The sequence below is a fragment of the Pelobates fuscus genome, chromosome 8 (assembly GCF_036172605.1).
Source record: "Pelobates fuscus isolate aPelFus1 chromosome 8, aPelFus1.pri, whole genome shotgun sequence".
NCBI lineage: Eukaryota > Metazoa > Chordata > Amphibia > Anura > Pelobatidae > Pelobates > Pelobates fuscus.
The window spans coordinates 92679395-92696518 of record NC_086324.1 but is presented as its reverse complement, the minus strand read 5'-3'; the positions used below and the strand labels follow the sequence as shown (position 1 = coordinate 92696518).

Sequence of the window (17124 nt, the reverse complement as noted above, 5' to 3'; positions counted from 1 at the left end):
CAATCTTACTGACACACACAAGCTCATTGATACACAGCCTCATAGACAACCAATTTCACTAATATACATAAGCTCATTGACATAAAAATACAAGCTCACTCACTAGCAGACACACACACACATGCAAGCAAGCAAACTCACTAGCAGGCGCACACACACACACACAGCTTAATGTAGTGGTTCTGGTGTCTATAGCCTGTCCCTGCAGGCTTTTGAATGTAAACACTGACTTTTCAGAAAAAAGGCAGTGTTTACATTGCTTCCTAGTGACACCTCTAGTGACAGACACTCAGACGGTCACTAGAGGCGCTTCCTGTGTCAGTGCGGATTGGCTGAGATCATCAAGCTTGATGATCTCAGTCATAGAGGCAGAGACCAGCATGACGTTGGGAAAAAAAAAGTGAGTAAAACACTATTTTTACAAACACACACAGACACTACGACTGACACACACACACCATGACAGACATACACACACCATGACACAGACAGACACACACACACCATGATACAGACACACAGTGACACAGAGACACACACACACACACACAGCATGACACACACATCATGACACAGACACACACACAGCATGACACAGACACAGCATGACACACACACACACACAGCATGACACAGAAACACACACAGCGTGACACAGACAGACACACTCCCACTGACATACATACTTGTTGCTACCTGTGTGGGTGGGTGGGCAGACTGATAGGTGCCCCTCCCCTTCTGTGCCCTCTTTTGCCCCCTGTGTGCTTTTTAGCCCCTTCCCCTCCTGTGCCCTTATGTAGCACCCTCCCTTCCTGTGCCCTCTTTAGCCCCCTCCCGTGCCCTCTTTAGCCACCTCCCTTCCTGTGCCCTCTTTAGCCCCATCCCGTGCCCTCTTTAGCCCCCCTTCCGACTTGTACCCTCTTCAGCCCCTTTTGTGCTCATCTTTTGGCCCCTCTCCCCTTCCTGTGACCTCTTAGCCCCCTCCCCTCCTGTGCCCTTTGTTACCCCCTCCTCCCCTCCTGTGCCCTTTGTTACCCCCCCTCCCCTTCCTGTGACCTCTTATCCCCCTCCCCTCCTGTGCCCTTTGTTACCCCCCTCCCCTTCCTGTGACCTCTTAGCCCCCTCCCCTCCTGTGCCATTTGTTACCCCCTCCCCTTCCTGTGACCTCTTAGCCCCCTCCCCTCCTGTGCCCTTTGTTACCCCCCTCCCCTTCCTGTGACCTCTTAGCCCCCTCCCCTCCTGTGCCCTTTGTTACCCCCCCTCCCCTCCTGTGCCCTTTGTTACCCCCATCCTCCCCTTCCTGTGACCTCTTAGCCCCCTCCCCTCCTGTGCCCTTTGTTACCCCCCTCCCCTCCTGTGCCCTTTGTTACCCCCCTCCCCTCCTGTGCCCTTTGTTACCCCCCCTCCCCTCCTGTGCCCTTTGTTACCCCCCTCCCCTCCTGTGCCCTTTGTTACCCCCCACAGTCCCCTTCCTGTGACCTCTTAGCCCCCTCCCCTCCTGTGCCATTTGTTACCCCCCTCCCCTTCCTGTGACCTCTTAGCCCCCTCCCCTCCTGTGCCCTTTGTTACCCCCCTCCCCTCCTGTGCCCTTTGTTACCCCCATCCTCCCCTTCCTGTGACCTCTTAGCCCCCTCCCCTCCTGTGCCCTTTGTTACCCCCCCTCCCCTCCTGTGCCCTTTGTTACCCCCCTCCCCTCCTGTGCCCTTTGTTACCCCCCACAGTCCCCTTCCTGTGACCTCTTAGCCCCCTCCCCTCCTGTGCCATTTGTTACCCCCCCTCCCCTCCTGTGCCCTTTGTTACCCCCCCTCCCCTCCTGTGCCCTTTGTTACCCCCCCTCCCCTCCTGTGCTCTTTGTTACCCCCCCTCCCCTCCTGTGCTCTTTGTTACCCCCCCTCCTGTGCTCTTTGTTACCCCCCCTCCCCTCCTGTGCTCTTTGTTACCCCCCCTCCCCTCCTGTGCTCTTTGTTACCCCCCACCCTCCCCTTCCTGTGACCTTTGTTACCCCCCTCCCCTTCCTGTGACCTCTTAGCCCCCTCCCCTCCTGTGCCATTTGTTACCCCCCCTCCCCTTCCTGTGACCTCTTAGCCCCCTCCCCTCCTGTGCCATTTGTTACCCCCCCTCCCCTCCTGTGCCCTTTGTTACCCCCTCCCTCCCCTTCCTGTGACCTCTTAGCCCCCTCCCCTCCTGTGCCCTTTGTTACCCCCCCTCCCCTCCTGTGCCCTTTGTTACCCCCCTCCCCTCCTGTGCCCTTTGTTACCCCCCACCCTCCCCTTCCTGTGACCTCTTAGCCCTCTCCCCTCCTGTGCCATTTGTTACCCCCCCTCCCCTCCTGTGCCATTTGTTACCCCCCCCTCCCCTCCTGTGCCCTTTGTTACCCCCCCTCCCCTCCTGTGCCCTTTGTTACCCCCCCCCTCCCCTCCTGTGCTCTTTGTTACCCCCCTCCCCTCCTGTGCTCTTTGTTACCCCCCCGTGCTCTTTGTTACCCCCCCTCCCCTCCTGTGCTCTTTGTTACCCCCCCCTCCCCTCCTGTGCTCTTTGTTACCCCCCACCCTCCCCTTCCTGTGACCTTTGTTACTTCCCCCCCACCCCCTCCCCTCCTGTGCTCACCTTCCAGCCCAGCCAGCCTTCCTGAAGCTCTTCTTGCGGCCGCAGGGGAAGCTCTTCTGGCGGCCGCTGGGGGAGCAGGCTGTTCTGTCTCTGCTCCCCCTCCCTCGCGCGCAGCTTAATGAGACCGGGGCCGGAATATGACGTCATATTCCGGCGCCGGTCTCTTTCTAGCGCGCGAGGGAGGGGGAGCAGAGACAGAACAGCCTGCTCCCCCAGCAGCCGCCAGAAGAGCTTCCCCTGCGGCCGCCATCCAAGCTCTCCATGCGGCCGCAGGACATCCACATGTCTCCCCGGCCCCAGGTGCCGACGGCCCACCGGGAATTTCCCGGTATCCCGGTGGGCCAGTCCGGCCCTGCCTGCAAGTTGCGAGGTGGGGTCTCCAAGGATTGGATTTTTGTTCCAGCACATTCCACAGGCAATACCTTAAACTCTTTGTTCAGGAATGGTTTGAGGCACATGACAAGTTTGGCAGGGTGCCTTATCCTGCTGAGACCACTATCATCAGGGAACACTATTGCCCTGACGGGCAGGGGGGTGGGGTGTATCTGCAACAATTTCTAGGTAGGTGCTATGTGTCAAAGTAACATCCACATAAAAGTCAGGACTAAAGGTTTTCCATCAGAACATCGCCCAGAACATAACAATTTCTCCACCGGCCTGCTTTATTCCCACACTGCATCCTCCTGCCATCTCTTCCCCAAGTAAACGATACACATGGCCATCCACCTGATCTAAAAGAAACATGTTTCATCTAGGCAACCTTCTTCCATTGCTCTATGGTCCAGTTCTGACGCTCACGTCTACATTGATGACACTTTCGATGACAGAGGTCATCATGGGCACTCTGACAGGTATGCTGCAACGCAGAAAACTGTGATGCAGTGTGTTAAGTTTTTCAGCAATCTGAAACTACAGTAGCTCTACTGTTTAATTGGATCTGACTGGCTAGCCTTTGCTCCCCATGTGCACCAATGAGCCTTGTGTGCCCATGACCCTGATGCCGGTTCACCAGTTGTCCTTCCTTGCACAACTTTTGGTAGGTACTAACCACTGCATACTGGGAATACTAATTTGGCCCTTGTCAAAGTCCCTCATATCTTTTCACTTGCCCATCTTTCCTGCTTCCAAAACATGAAATTCAAGCAAAAGTGAGATATTAACATCTAGTCAAATAGATTACTACTCATTGTCCACTGTTACTTATATTATTTATAATGATTGCCAAGTAATTTAATTTACTGTACTTTACCTCACCGTGATCCTATCATGTTCTTATATTAGTATTATCCTTGCACAGTTTGGTTCACTATTAATCTCTAACCCCGGCTCCAGTCAATTTAATGTAGTATTTGCTCCAAGACCTGCCTTTAGTCATTATTGTTAGTTCTATATGCAAAAGTTGGGGGGGTCCAACATTTTGACTTCCGGAGTTTGTAGAACTACAAACTGTACCCACAAACTACAAACTCAACTTTACCCACTGTAAAGTGCTGCAGAATTTGTTGGCGCTATATAAATAAGAACATAATAATAATAATACATCTCTCATAACTCTCTTTAGAATCCTTAAAGCTGTGGTGCATAACTGCTTGTCTACTTGCTGTATTTAGATATTTTCATAACATGTATTAGTGTTAAGGGACATTAAATTATGCAAGCATTTAGATTCAGAAGTAAGGAGGGGCACTCAGTGGTTCCCATGGAAACACCAAAGTAGGTGAACGAAAATCAAATTTATTAGGCGCATACAGTCTCAATTGAGACAGACAGTAAGGGAAAAGAAAAAAGAAAAAAACCACATCGAGATATAAAAAAAGGAACTGCTAAGATTTATACATTTTATGCCTTATAGCCTCTTACTGTGTAGATTAACCTAACGACTCAGAAAAAAACTATAATGGCTAATAATAATATGAAATATATTTATATGAAATAAGAATCTAAGGAAGACATTTGATCAATTTGCTGGCGCTATATAAATAATAAAATAATAATGATAATCAGGGCCTCAGCCAATTCTGGAGTCTTGTATTGCACCAATGCTCCTTCTTAATGCTGAATAATGAAAAAAGAAAATTTGGACAGAATGTACCGTATGTATTCGATAAAGTCTTTGATTCTGAAAACATCATTGGTGATGCCTTAAAGGGCCCAGAAGCCTTGACTGGCCCTGCTGCATTTCTCATAATTTAAATGTCCTGCATAATCTTGGTGTAGTGTCAAGCCAAACTCAAGGCCAATCCAGAGCAGAAATTGATGTAGGCCAGTGCCCTCAACCCAGCATGAAGGTGATTCCCCATCTACTTTAACAGGGACTCTATAAGGTACATCATGGCTGGCTCCTAGTAGACAGGTATGAAAATATCTACCTGCCACAAGAAGTTTAACTGTTATGTAGTTAATGATAGGGAACACGTGGAAAGGCACTATGGTAATAGTGATGTTTAAAAGATCTGTAAAAACGGGGGGCGGAGCTTAGCAGCCACTGAGTGCGGTCGCATGTCTGCAGTGCTCCGGGCCAAAATCGACAAATCTCGACAATTACCCCAAAAATCAGCGGTGCCCAACCGATATCTTGCCAACCCACTTGCTCCTCACTATGGGAAAACGAGCCAAGAAACTAAAAGCCCACTCTGACGAGGGCACACGAAGAATAGGGGACATATTTCTGGCGCGGCCTAAACCCAAAATGGCGGCGACGCCTGACTCAGCAAGCCTAGCCTCGATAGAGGACCCGCTGGACTCCCCAGACGCCATCCCCGAAGCAGATGACCCATTCTCGGACATACAAATAGGTGACCTCGGGGCACCTGCAACCAAGGGAGACATCCTAGGCCTCCTGAAACACCTACGTACCTGGTTCCGCACAGACATAGCACTGCTCCGCGAGGAGGTCACAGCCGTGACAGACCGGGTGAAGGCTACTGAGGAGGATATCTCCTCCATAGCACAACAACAAACGGGTGCATCTGAACAAATACGGCAACTCCAAAGCTCACACCAGGCTTTGCAGGCCAGAATGGATGCAATGGACGACGCCAGGAGACGTACCAACCTCAAAATCAGAGGTATAACAGAAACGGTCACTGACAGGGAGCTACCCCACTTTGTTCGATGCCTTTTTTCGGAGATTCTACATCCTAAGCAGGCAAAGCTCATACAAGTGGACGGAATACACAGACTCCCAAAGTCTCCAAGGGCACCTGCGGACGCACCCCGCGATGTCCTCCTCCGCCTCCAGTCCCCCCGAGACAAACAAACAAACTGTAATGGAAGCCGTCAGGAACAAATGCCCGTTTTAATTTGAAGACTGCCAACTCACCTTCCTACTGGACCTCTGCAAGGCAACGCTGGAGTGGAGACGCTCAGTCAACCAGGTCACCAAGATCCTACGTGAAGCAGGCGTCCAATACAGATGGGGCCCATCTCACACACTAGCTGCCACTCAGGGTGAAACCACCCGCCGACTAACATCAGCAGCTGATGCCGACACTTTCCTCCGCAGTCTGGGACTAAACGGCCCCAAGAAGAAGGCTCCTACCCCTGGACACTCTTGGGATGTGCCAAATATAACCCCTTTTGTGCCTCGCAGGGAAGCGGACACAGGCTGAGACCCACAGGAAGGCCTGGACATACCTTTACCTTTACTCTCTCATAGGGGAGTATGCCGAGAGACTGGCAATCAATATTACTGCAGCTAATAAGTACATCTTAGTCTGTTGACTATGTTTCTTATTATTTTTATTAGTATTTTTGTCTTGTTTTTCCTTGTTATATGTTACATGGTCTATATACAGTGCAGTTTATACAACAGTAGTCCTGAAGGACAGCCAGACCGACTACGTTCCCACCCCTCCCCAGGCTTAAGAGACGTTGAGCACTACCCTAACGCACTCTCCCCACATAGAAAAGCTGCCAGTGACCGTCTGCCAGGGGTGCGCCCCTCTCAAGCGCTATCGTAATTCGCAACAGAGAACCCCCCACATATCAGGGCACACCAACGCTCCATCGGCCACCTCACTTTATATCTCACTGGGGCAGGCACCTACCACCCCCCCCCACGACTATGCCCAAGAACCGCTAGCACACTTAACATTTCCCTTTGGGCTCCTTATAATATAACCCAGAGACAAGTACGACTTAGCAGCCCTCCAACTCCGTAAGAGCAACACCACTATCTGCCTTTCCCACATACAACACCACACCTACCTACATCTTGCCCAGCCGGCGAGAAGAGAAGAGCTCTTACCACGGACGTACTCAGCAGCCAGTTATTAAACGGCAGTTAATAGCCCACAAGACTCACCAAGCTGTGTTACTGCACTATTCTACTTTAATAATATAAAAATCATATGCACACACTGTCAATGTTATGATATTGTCATACCATGTCTGAAAATGCAGGACTGCTCCGCTGTCGTGGCGAGACAGTCCCAATCTGTATATTCTTTGTGCAACAAAAATAAAGAATTAAAAAAAAAAAAAAAAAATCTGTAAAAACAAAAGTTGAAAATTTGTGAAAAAGAGGACACAGTTAAAGGGGTGCTGTGACGGATTGTGTAAAATGGGTAGATCTGATAATGCAGAGGAAGCTGAAATGGAGGACATCATATGTGTCTATATATGTGTGGAATGTTAAAAATATGTGTACAGTTATGTATGTACAGCGCTGCGGAATATTTTCACATTTGCACATATTATTTATTACTGGCATTTATAAAGAGCCATCTTTATAAATGCCAGTAATAAATAATATGTGCAAATGTGAAAATACACATTTTTAGAAAATGTAGTTTTGATTAAAGGAAGACTGCAAACTCCTAACACACTTTAGATTGCACTGCTTGGGCTAATCAGAAAGTATTACCCTAAGCAGCAGTGGTTGAGAGTGGGCGCTGACCATTCGCGAATGATCAAAGAGCCCATTTGCTAGAAGGAAGAGTGTCATCTCATGCTTAGCCATACATCCAGTAAGGGCTTGGCTGTGGGTGACCAGGGGCCCTTGTTAAACTGTTTAAAAATGGTTTAACACTGGATGGAGGTACGACACAAGATGACTCCAGCCACTGCAACCAATTTAATGAGATTAAATGGTTATGATGCCTACGAGTGTTCCTTTAAAAAGCTCTGTGTTATGAATAATATATAAAGGTTACTGTATGGATGATTTTATACATTCCACAAACAGCATTGTCCATGTCTGTATACTATATAAAACCTGTGGAGCATTTTTAGCCAATTAAAAGCAGTACACAGAAAATGCTTTCTACAAGAGTATATGTTGAATTTTGAATATTCTATTTGTTTTCAGGAATCATTTCAAATTAGACCTGCATTTCTGAGTATGTGCATAGGTCTGTCTGTATATGTCTGCGTATACAGCATAATTTCTAAGCCTTAGAACAAGAGACGCTGTCTAATATATCACTTGACTCCAGCTCATTCTGCTGAGGTGAACAAAAGATCAGTGAAACGTCCACTGATCAAAGAAACAGTTGAAGTTAAAACCCACCAGTTATTTTAAGTTTTTCTGTCATATTTTCCTGATGCTTAAAAGACATATTGGTCAACAGTGCCACCAAGAGATAGTTCAGGGAAGTGGTTTTAATTCACATTTAGCAAGCCACATATGCCAACGTATCTTTATATAAAATATTAACCTTGGTCAGTATGTTTGCCTATCTGCCCACCTGACACTGCCAATTTCTAAATATATCTTGCTTTATTAACATTTTACATACCCAAATTCAGTAAGTATTATTGTACTATAAAAATAACAATCAACCAACTTCCCTTTCCTTCTCTATTTTTCATTTCCATATTTCTTTATCTCTTATTTCCCCTTCTGTCCTCTTTTTCAAGGTTAAGGTCAAGCAACATGTTAAACGGTTATTCACTAAACCCCAAATAATAGAAAATTAAAGGGACACCAACAAACCCACTTATTGTACTGATTCTGCAGGGAACAGCTAGTACGGTGAAATGGACTGGAAAAGAATGGGTTTCTTGGAGTGGGGATAACCTTCTGCGCTAAGGGGAAAGGAGGATAGGGAAAAGAGTTAAAGTATAGGGATGAAGAAAAGTGGGCCAAGGAGAAAATGAGACAAAAGAAAAGGGTCTTATAATGAAGGGGGCAAGAGGAGTGAAGGTGGACAGGGTGTACTTTATAAAATGGCTGGCATATATATGTATTGGAGCTCAATTTGAAACAGGCTAAAAGAGACTAGATCAAAAAATCAGCAAAAACATCGACTTGATGTACAAAACTGCTCATCTGGAACTTTGATGTCCCCCCCTTTCATTATTTGTAAAAAAAAAAATCTATGTTTGACAGCACTTTTCTTAAATTTTAATATAAAATGTAACACAAAAACAAACATCTAAGTATTCATAACCACTCCAGCTTTATTGCAGTGATTAAAGTGGTAGGATGAATACATTTGCCTGGTTTTCATCACGCTGTTATTTGAGGTTTCCCTGTGACCCACAATTCAGACCCTCATTTTTGCTTTTTCATTCTCTATCAAGTATTCAATCTGTGTAGTGCGAAGCTGTAGACACTGGGAGCATGTTAGTCCTGCAAAGCAGAACGTGTATATAGTGATTCAACTGCGGAAAAATTTGTGGCGATTTACAGTTCAAGTCCCCCTTACCATAGTTTTTACAAACTCTCGGTTCTCAGAAGAGAGGGTGGGCTTTGGGTGTTTGGAGTGCCTTTTACACTCTTAGATATTTAGCTACAAGGCAGGGTCAGTGCAGGTTCTATTAATGGGACACTATAGTCACCAGAATAACTATAGCTTAATGTAGTTGTTCTAGTGATTATAGCTTGTCCCAGCTGGGTTTCTGCAGAGGCTATACTCACCAGAACTACTACATTGTTGTCAGAGAAAAGGCAGTGGATACATTCCTCCTTATGGACACCTGCACTGGCCATTTCACAGATGGCTACTACAGGTGCTTCCTGGGGCAGTGCTGCAAAGTGTGACTGACATTCTGCGTCTTTACCCTCTGCATGGAGACACTGAACATTCCTCATAGAGATTCATTGATTCAATGCATCTCTATGAGGAGATGCTGATAGGTCAGGGCGGAGTTTGGCTCAGCCCCCGGCCCTCCTCCATGGCTGAGATCATCGGAATTGACAATCACAGCCACTGACATTTCCTACTGGAAAATACTGTGATTGACTGAGATCATTACTTCTGATGATGCCAGCCAAAAAAGACATAGAGGCCAGCACCAGCAAATTGGAATAATGCTGAGACTTTACTATATTTATGAGGGCAAAGGGGAGGGAGATGGGGGGGTAGGAAGGCATGGGGGCAAGATACACGTTTGTGTTCCTGACACTATAGTGTTCCTTTAAGTTTAGCTAACATCAGAACAACATTTTGAAACATATTTATGCTGCAGTTAATTTGTTATGGCGTTATATAGAATTAGAGTACTTAATTATTAGGGGTACTAAAAAGGGAATTAAATGCTTACTTGGGAATGTCCAATAAGGGCTTAATTTACTGACCACTGTTTTGAACCCATATTGATATGTGCAATTTCCAAGCCGCAGGCAGACAAAAAAAAATATCCTTTTATATACATATACCATAAGCGTTGTATGATGAAATCAACACCATTGTTAACCTGCATGATAATTTTACTTTGCTTTATAAAACTTTTTGTAGCTTTGAATAAATCATGAGGCTGAGATGAGAATATTATTACAAAGAATAATACATTAATACATAATGTTTACTACCTCAATGAGATATAATCCTTCAATACAGCCATTTTACTAGCATTTACTTCATTTAATTAAATCACTATCTTCTAAACATAACAATGGTATATCCTGACAGCGTACGCTCGGTCCCGTTGACATATAGAATCCCTTAGATTTATGCTAAATAGGGATTTTGAAAGAGTGAGCCTTCATGGCATGCTGAAGCAAACATTACATATTTTTGATCTTCACCAGAGCTGATTGCTCATTAGTACAGTGTACAATTATATGACAGCAGTTATTAAGTATGTGCACATCCATGCATTTTAAACAGAAAAAAAAATACTTACTGACATTTCTGGAAAAATCCACAATTTCAAAATGGGTAATGCATTAGGGGGAAAAAAATCACTGTTGTCAGATTACAGATGAATTGTGCTATAGAAACATAAATAAGACTTCGCAAAATGTAGGTGAAGCTTCACTTACAATATATATATATCTGCTTACAAATGGGGGAGCTCGCAGTCTGGAGAGTCACCACTGACCCTGCCCCCTTTTTGTTTCTTCTTTTATGATTTGTGCTATTTTTGTATATTTTAATGTACATGGTAGTGGTTAGTTTTGTGGCCTCAGGACCAAAGTATGTCTTTGCACATGGCTGCCTTTGGAATATGTGCAGACTCAGTAACCAGTTGTCTGTCACTGCCCCTTTAACAAATGGAACATTCACCAAATGAGGGGCACAGTTCCATAGCAGCCTCTCTCAGTCACACATTGGTGAATGGGAGAAAGAGCAGTGACAGGTGATTGGTGATCATAATTGTCACTGATATTGTGTGTGTGTATATATATATATACACACACACACATGACATCAGCATCTTTTCTGCCCAGTGATCAGAAAGACACAAACCTGCTAAACAATTTACTGTCTCATGACATAATTCTTTATAGGAAAGGGCAACTTTCCCCTCCATTATCCCATATGCCCTAATCTGTGTCTGTGCAATCAAACAGAGTATGTCTGTATCTGTGTGTGAGCTTGTATAATTCCATTTCTTAGTTTATGAGTATTAATGAATGTGGTCTGTATGGTTGTGTGGCATGCTTCTGACTATGGTGTCTGTGAAAGTGTGCCAGTATGCATTTATTGGTGTCTTTATGCATGTATCTATTGGTGGACACTTTGGTTTGCTACATTTGTGCCTAAGTCTATAAACGAGAGTGATGTCTATGATGCTTTTCTTTTAAATTGTATATCTATAATCTGAGTGTGTACCAAATGGCTGGGTGTTAACCCAACAGCTTTATATGATTCAGTTTATCAGTTCTGTTCATTTAATCAGCTTTTATCTTTTTACGTGTGTGAGCTTGAGTATGAATATATGTGTAAAACAAAGTGAGTATGTATAGTTCATAGATGTGTTTGTAAGAGATAGTGACGATGTCCGTTTGCAAGTATGTGTAAGGGACAAAGTGTTTTTGTGTTGTGTGCACACAAGTACATACATATCCTTATCATAACAGTAAGCATTTCTTCAAGAGCTGGAATTAACCTAAAATGTCAGGAATTACTTGTGTTCAATAAAGTCAATTTCACTCAAGCATTTAAATATGATACACTAATAGGATAAGCATGAATTATATATGTGTCACTAATAGTTTGCCCATCCGACCAACACTTTAAGGTTGGAAAAAAAATCTGTAGAATATGAGCCAAAATCTAAAAGTTCGCAGCACTTCTAGCGTGGCTTATATTTTTCCGTCACTCAGTTATGCCAAATATGAGAGACAGATTTCACATATATACCTGCCGGTAACTTGACGTAAATGCTCCTTGGTAAGCCACAATTCCTGATGATATAAGGATATCTCCAGTGAGATTAATATAAAGTTGTCCAAGTTCTGCTGCGGTTTGGCTCCATCTTGTTTTCTCTCCACCCAGACCTCCAATCAACTGTTCTGCACGATCAAGCTTTTTGCTGCACAAATCAACCTGTAAAAAAATGTATACAATAATAGTCAATATTATAACGTTGTTTGAACTGTTACTCTTGTTTTAGGTTTTTGTAAAATTATAATAGAAATAATATTTAAAAAATTATATTTTTTGTAATCTTACCTATCAGTCTACCAGACAACCACTGATGGGGGTTCTTGCTGTTTTACGGAATTTGACTCCGTGAAATGATGCCGATGTCCTCACACGTTGCATGAGGACATCCTGCACTAAGCATAATCCTTAGGAAAGCATTGATTCAATTCCTTTCTATGGGGAAGGCCTAATGCGCAAGCAGCACTCGCCACACATCGGCAGAGGGAAAGAACAACCCAGTGCCGAGGGACCTTGGTGCTAGAATCAGGTAACTGTTTAAATGTGTTTTTACTCATTACATGGAAGGGGGAAAGGCGAGGGACACTTGTGTTAGGAATACATCTTTGTCACATTGATACATCTGGAGTCATTATTGATACAGCATGCCATAATGACACAAACACTTGCTCAATGTTACATCATCCTGGCATCATACAGATACAACTCAAAGTGCTTATGCAGTCACATCACATCTGCATCAGTTATGACGTAACTCAACCTATCCATAATGAATGAGCTGCATCATTTTTGATGCAACACAACACAAATGTGAATTGCGTTTTTTCGGCATCAGTGGTCATGTGAAACCAGCATTTAACCATTAAGGTACCTTCTGGCGCACAGGGATGACGCCCAAATGTGTTATTTTTGGTTTTGACTTGTCATGTTTGATTATTCTAAGCTCTGTGCTCCTGATCTTTTGGCTTATCTCACCCAATTTTCTTGGTTTGGGGTTGTATTTTGACTATTTCTTAAGTCAGGCCATTCTAATGACCAATAATATGGGCTATCCTTGCTCTCTATTTTTGTTGTTTGGGGTTAGGATTCCTTTTTGCCATGATAGTATGACTGCGAAACTTAATCTGCTACATTCGTCCCAGTCTTTTAAACTTGTAACGTGCCTGCTAGCTAATTTATTAGTTAAATATAGTCTTTTTTTAGAGTAATAGAATATTAGGACGTGTAGTTCCTTATTTCCACAAATTTCCTGAACTTGAGCAATAAATGTAAAAAATACGCAGCAACATGCAAATATATACAAAGCCTAGATGTGGTTAGCAAGGATGTTTGTAGCATTACCGTTGCAAACTGAGTGGTTTGAGGGTCCCTTAAAAGCCAGCAAGGTTCTAGAGAAAACAAGTGAAAGCAGCTTCTCCCTGGATACCTTTCTTGCAGTGAGATTGCCGAAGAGGTCATGTGTTTTATTCTGCCAAGTCTTTTCAATCATACCACATGGAAGATGGGGGGACAATGACTTAAGAATATCCTCATGGCAGTGAGGAAAACATATAATTAAATAAACCTTGCCTAGTGTTATACTGATCTACAAAAGCAATGTTTGATTGTCAGGACCGGTGCAAGGATTTCTGCCGCCCTAGGCAAAGATCCATCATGAAAGCAAATACAATCTCACAGAAGTTTATTTACTAAACTCTGAATTGCAGTGAGTTGAAAACCAAATTGCTAAGTTTAAGCAAACAAAATGAACTGTGACTGTAGCCGAAATGGAGAATTCTTCTAGATCAGCTATTTTGGCCTACATTTTGCCATATGGTTTTCAGTTAGGTCTGCCTAATACACACATACTACCTAATGCATACATCCACACACACACACTGCCTAATACTTACATCCATCATCCATATACACACTGCCTAATACAGCATCCACACACACATGCTGCTTAATGCGTACATCCATACAAACATACTGCTTAATGCGTACATCCATACACACATAATGCCTAACACATGCATCCATATACACATACTGCCTTATACATGCATCCATACACACATACTGCCTAATACATGCATCCATACACACATACTACCTAAGGCGTACATCCATACACACATACTGCTGAATACCTACATCCATACGCACATACTGCCTTATACATGCATCCATACACACATACATCCATAAACACACATACTGTCTAATACATGTATCTGTAAAGGATCCTGCTATCCGTGCAGCGCTGATCCTTGTAGCGTCTCCCGAAATCCAAGCTGAAAAGAGTGAAGTAGTGATTATAGCTCCCAATTCCCCAAACATGAGTCGAGACTTCATGAAGATCCCCATGTTCCACACACCCCCAGATAGCTTGGATCTGAGCGCATATTATAGGCGAATAGTGCTCAGATCCCACGAACACAGTTCTCAATAACGTCGAGTAAAGTTTAAGTTCACCAGCTGTCCGTGCAAATGTACCCGAAAAGAGTTCCAGAGCATCGACGACAAACTACCGCTGAGTATTCGGCAATTTAAAATGGCCGCCGCCACGTGTTCGGCAAACGAACGCCGGCCACCCAGGCATTTGACAATTAAGCTGCGGTTAACCGCAGCTTCTGGGTGGCTAACAAGCAGCACACTCCGCAGACCGGGTGGTCGGCCCTTCGGCAGTTTGTTTGTCGGTACGAACAGCCTTAGTCCAGCTGTAATGGAAGTTAAACTGCACGAACCCACATATGAGTGTAACAGGGGAAATGTACAATCCAAGCAAGTAAGGCGAATGATGTGATCCAGAGGGCTCTGTCCCAAGTGCCTTAAGACCCCATGACTTAACGGGCCAGCATCCCAGGGTAAGAGGCTAGCAATCCGGCTCCTCCAAGCGATAGGGGGGTCGGGCAGTTTGTCACATGCAGACCCAGTGACAAAAGCCATTTTGTCACAGTATCCATACACACATATTGCCTAATACCTACATCCATACACACACCCTGCCTAATACATACATCCATACACACATAATGCCTAAAACATGGATCCATACGCACATACTGCCTAATACCTACATCCATACACACATACTGCCTAATACATACATTGTACATTGAATACATAATTTATTGCTGTAATAAATTATGTATTCAATGCATTTGGTGAATTTAATTTATAAGACTAGCACAGACGAGCACACACTGACAGACACAAACACTCACAGACACACTCACTGACACACAAACACTCACTCACTGACACACACACACAGTCATACACTCACTCACTGACAGACACACACACACACACACTCACAGTGGCGCCGGCCCTGTTGATTGTAATATGTTTATACAATATTAAGCTGTCTATCCTCTGTTCTATTCTCACACAACAGGCATCTGTGTTTTAGTAAACAAATTTACTAGACTAATTATGATCTGGTGAGAAACATAACCTATGTGGAAATCTGTATTTTTTGCTCTATTATTGCCATTGATAGGTGTTAAATAACTTGGACTGAGAAGGTAGCTATAGACAAAGTAATATGAAATGTTAATGAATAAAACCCTGTGCTTTATTTGCATTTGATATGTGTAGCATTGTGTATCTTTTATAATTTTTTTGTATTAAAGGAACGCAAATATGTATTCCTGACACTATAGGAGTAAACCACCATTTAGCTCCCGGTCCTTCTACCCCCTTAGGTATTTTACTCACCATATTCCAGTGTGAGTGACTGCCACTAGAGGTGTTCCTAAGCATTAATGTAAACACTGAATTATCTCTGAAAAGGCAGTTGTTTACATTAAAAAGCCTACAGTGACAGTCTATAGACACCAGAACTACTACATTAAGCTGTTGTTGTTCAGGGGACTATAGTGTCCCTTTAACCCCTTAAGGACCAAACTTCTGGAATAAAAGGGAATCATGACATGTGACACATGTCATGTGTTCTTAAGGGGTTAAGAGATACCTTGTCCTTTTTTGACAATGTGAAATTGGTGTTTATTAACTGTGAAAAATAAACTATCTTTACTACACTGCACTTATACCTCAGCAGCAATGTATAAATAAGGGCTTGTCATCCACATGTTGAATGCAGTTAAATCATCGATTCAATTAAAATGGAAATAAGTGTCACCACTCACTATGCGGCATGGATTACAAATGTGGCAGAGATGAGACAGATGTTAGAATTGAACCTCCCAGCTAAAGATCAAAACACTAAGTATGTGTCAACCTAGCAGCAGTGATGATTCTAATTGATAAAAGAAAGATAGCTTCATTTACTCTTTGTGAGCGCTCAAGGGTATTTTAATAGCTTGGCAGGTTCCCTGACAAAGAAATGGATGCAAATTATTTTTTGTTTATTGGGGAGCATCTGAGCATAATTGTAGATGTTTCACTTTCATCAGCAAATACCTTGTGAAGAAATGTGTTACTAATAATCTGTAATTGTGTTAGCCATTGGCAACTGTTCAACAGATCTCGATCTAAATTCCCCACCTGAAACTCATTCCTTTTCTAGGAACAGTTGGTGGCAGAGTGCATTAGTTGGGGTCCCTTCCCTGCCTTTGTATCAACATTTGCAACTTGGTAGGGGTTGCAATGGGAATCTTCTTTGCATATGTAGTTCTAGAATTTAATATTTCTAAATGTTTAATTCATTTCTACTAGTAGATGTGCAATTTGTTTCCTGCTGTCTGGGTTAGTTACATGATTACTGCTGCTTTTGAAAAGTCTTTGTCTAGTCAAGTCAAGTTCTGGATATTCTAAGTGTATTCAGTGTATATGATCAAGTACTTTCTGTGTCATGTTCTCGCCAGTTCTCTGTACACAAGGTTTAAGACCTTGGCATGTACATAACTATTCTTAAAGACTCTTAGAGGTCTGGTGTAGCTCTCAAGGTCCACTCTTCAGTCTAGCATGTTTTCAGCTAAAAGTGTCTCCCTGTCTTCAGTTAAGTCCT

The 17124-nt window shown here is 43.7% G+C and overlaps 1 protein-coding gene across 1 annotated transcript in view; it reads right to left on the bottom strand.

Moving 5' to 3' along the window:
• DNAH7 (dynein axonemal heavy chain 7) overlaps positions 1–17124 on the bottom strand; it is a 261702-nt gene that overhangs the window by 102597 nt on the left and 141981 nt on the right. Inside the window, exon 45 of the mRNA XM_063430168.1 lies at positions 12144–12329. Within this exon, the coding sequence (XP_063286238.1) occupies positions 12144–12329 (186 nt within the window). The remainder of the gene's footprint in view (positions 1–12143; positions 12330–17124) is intronic.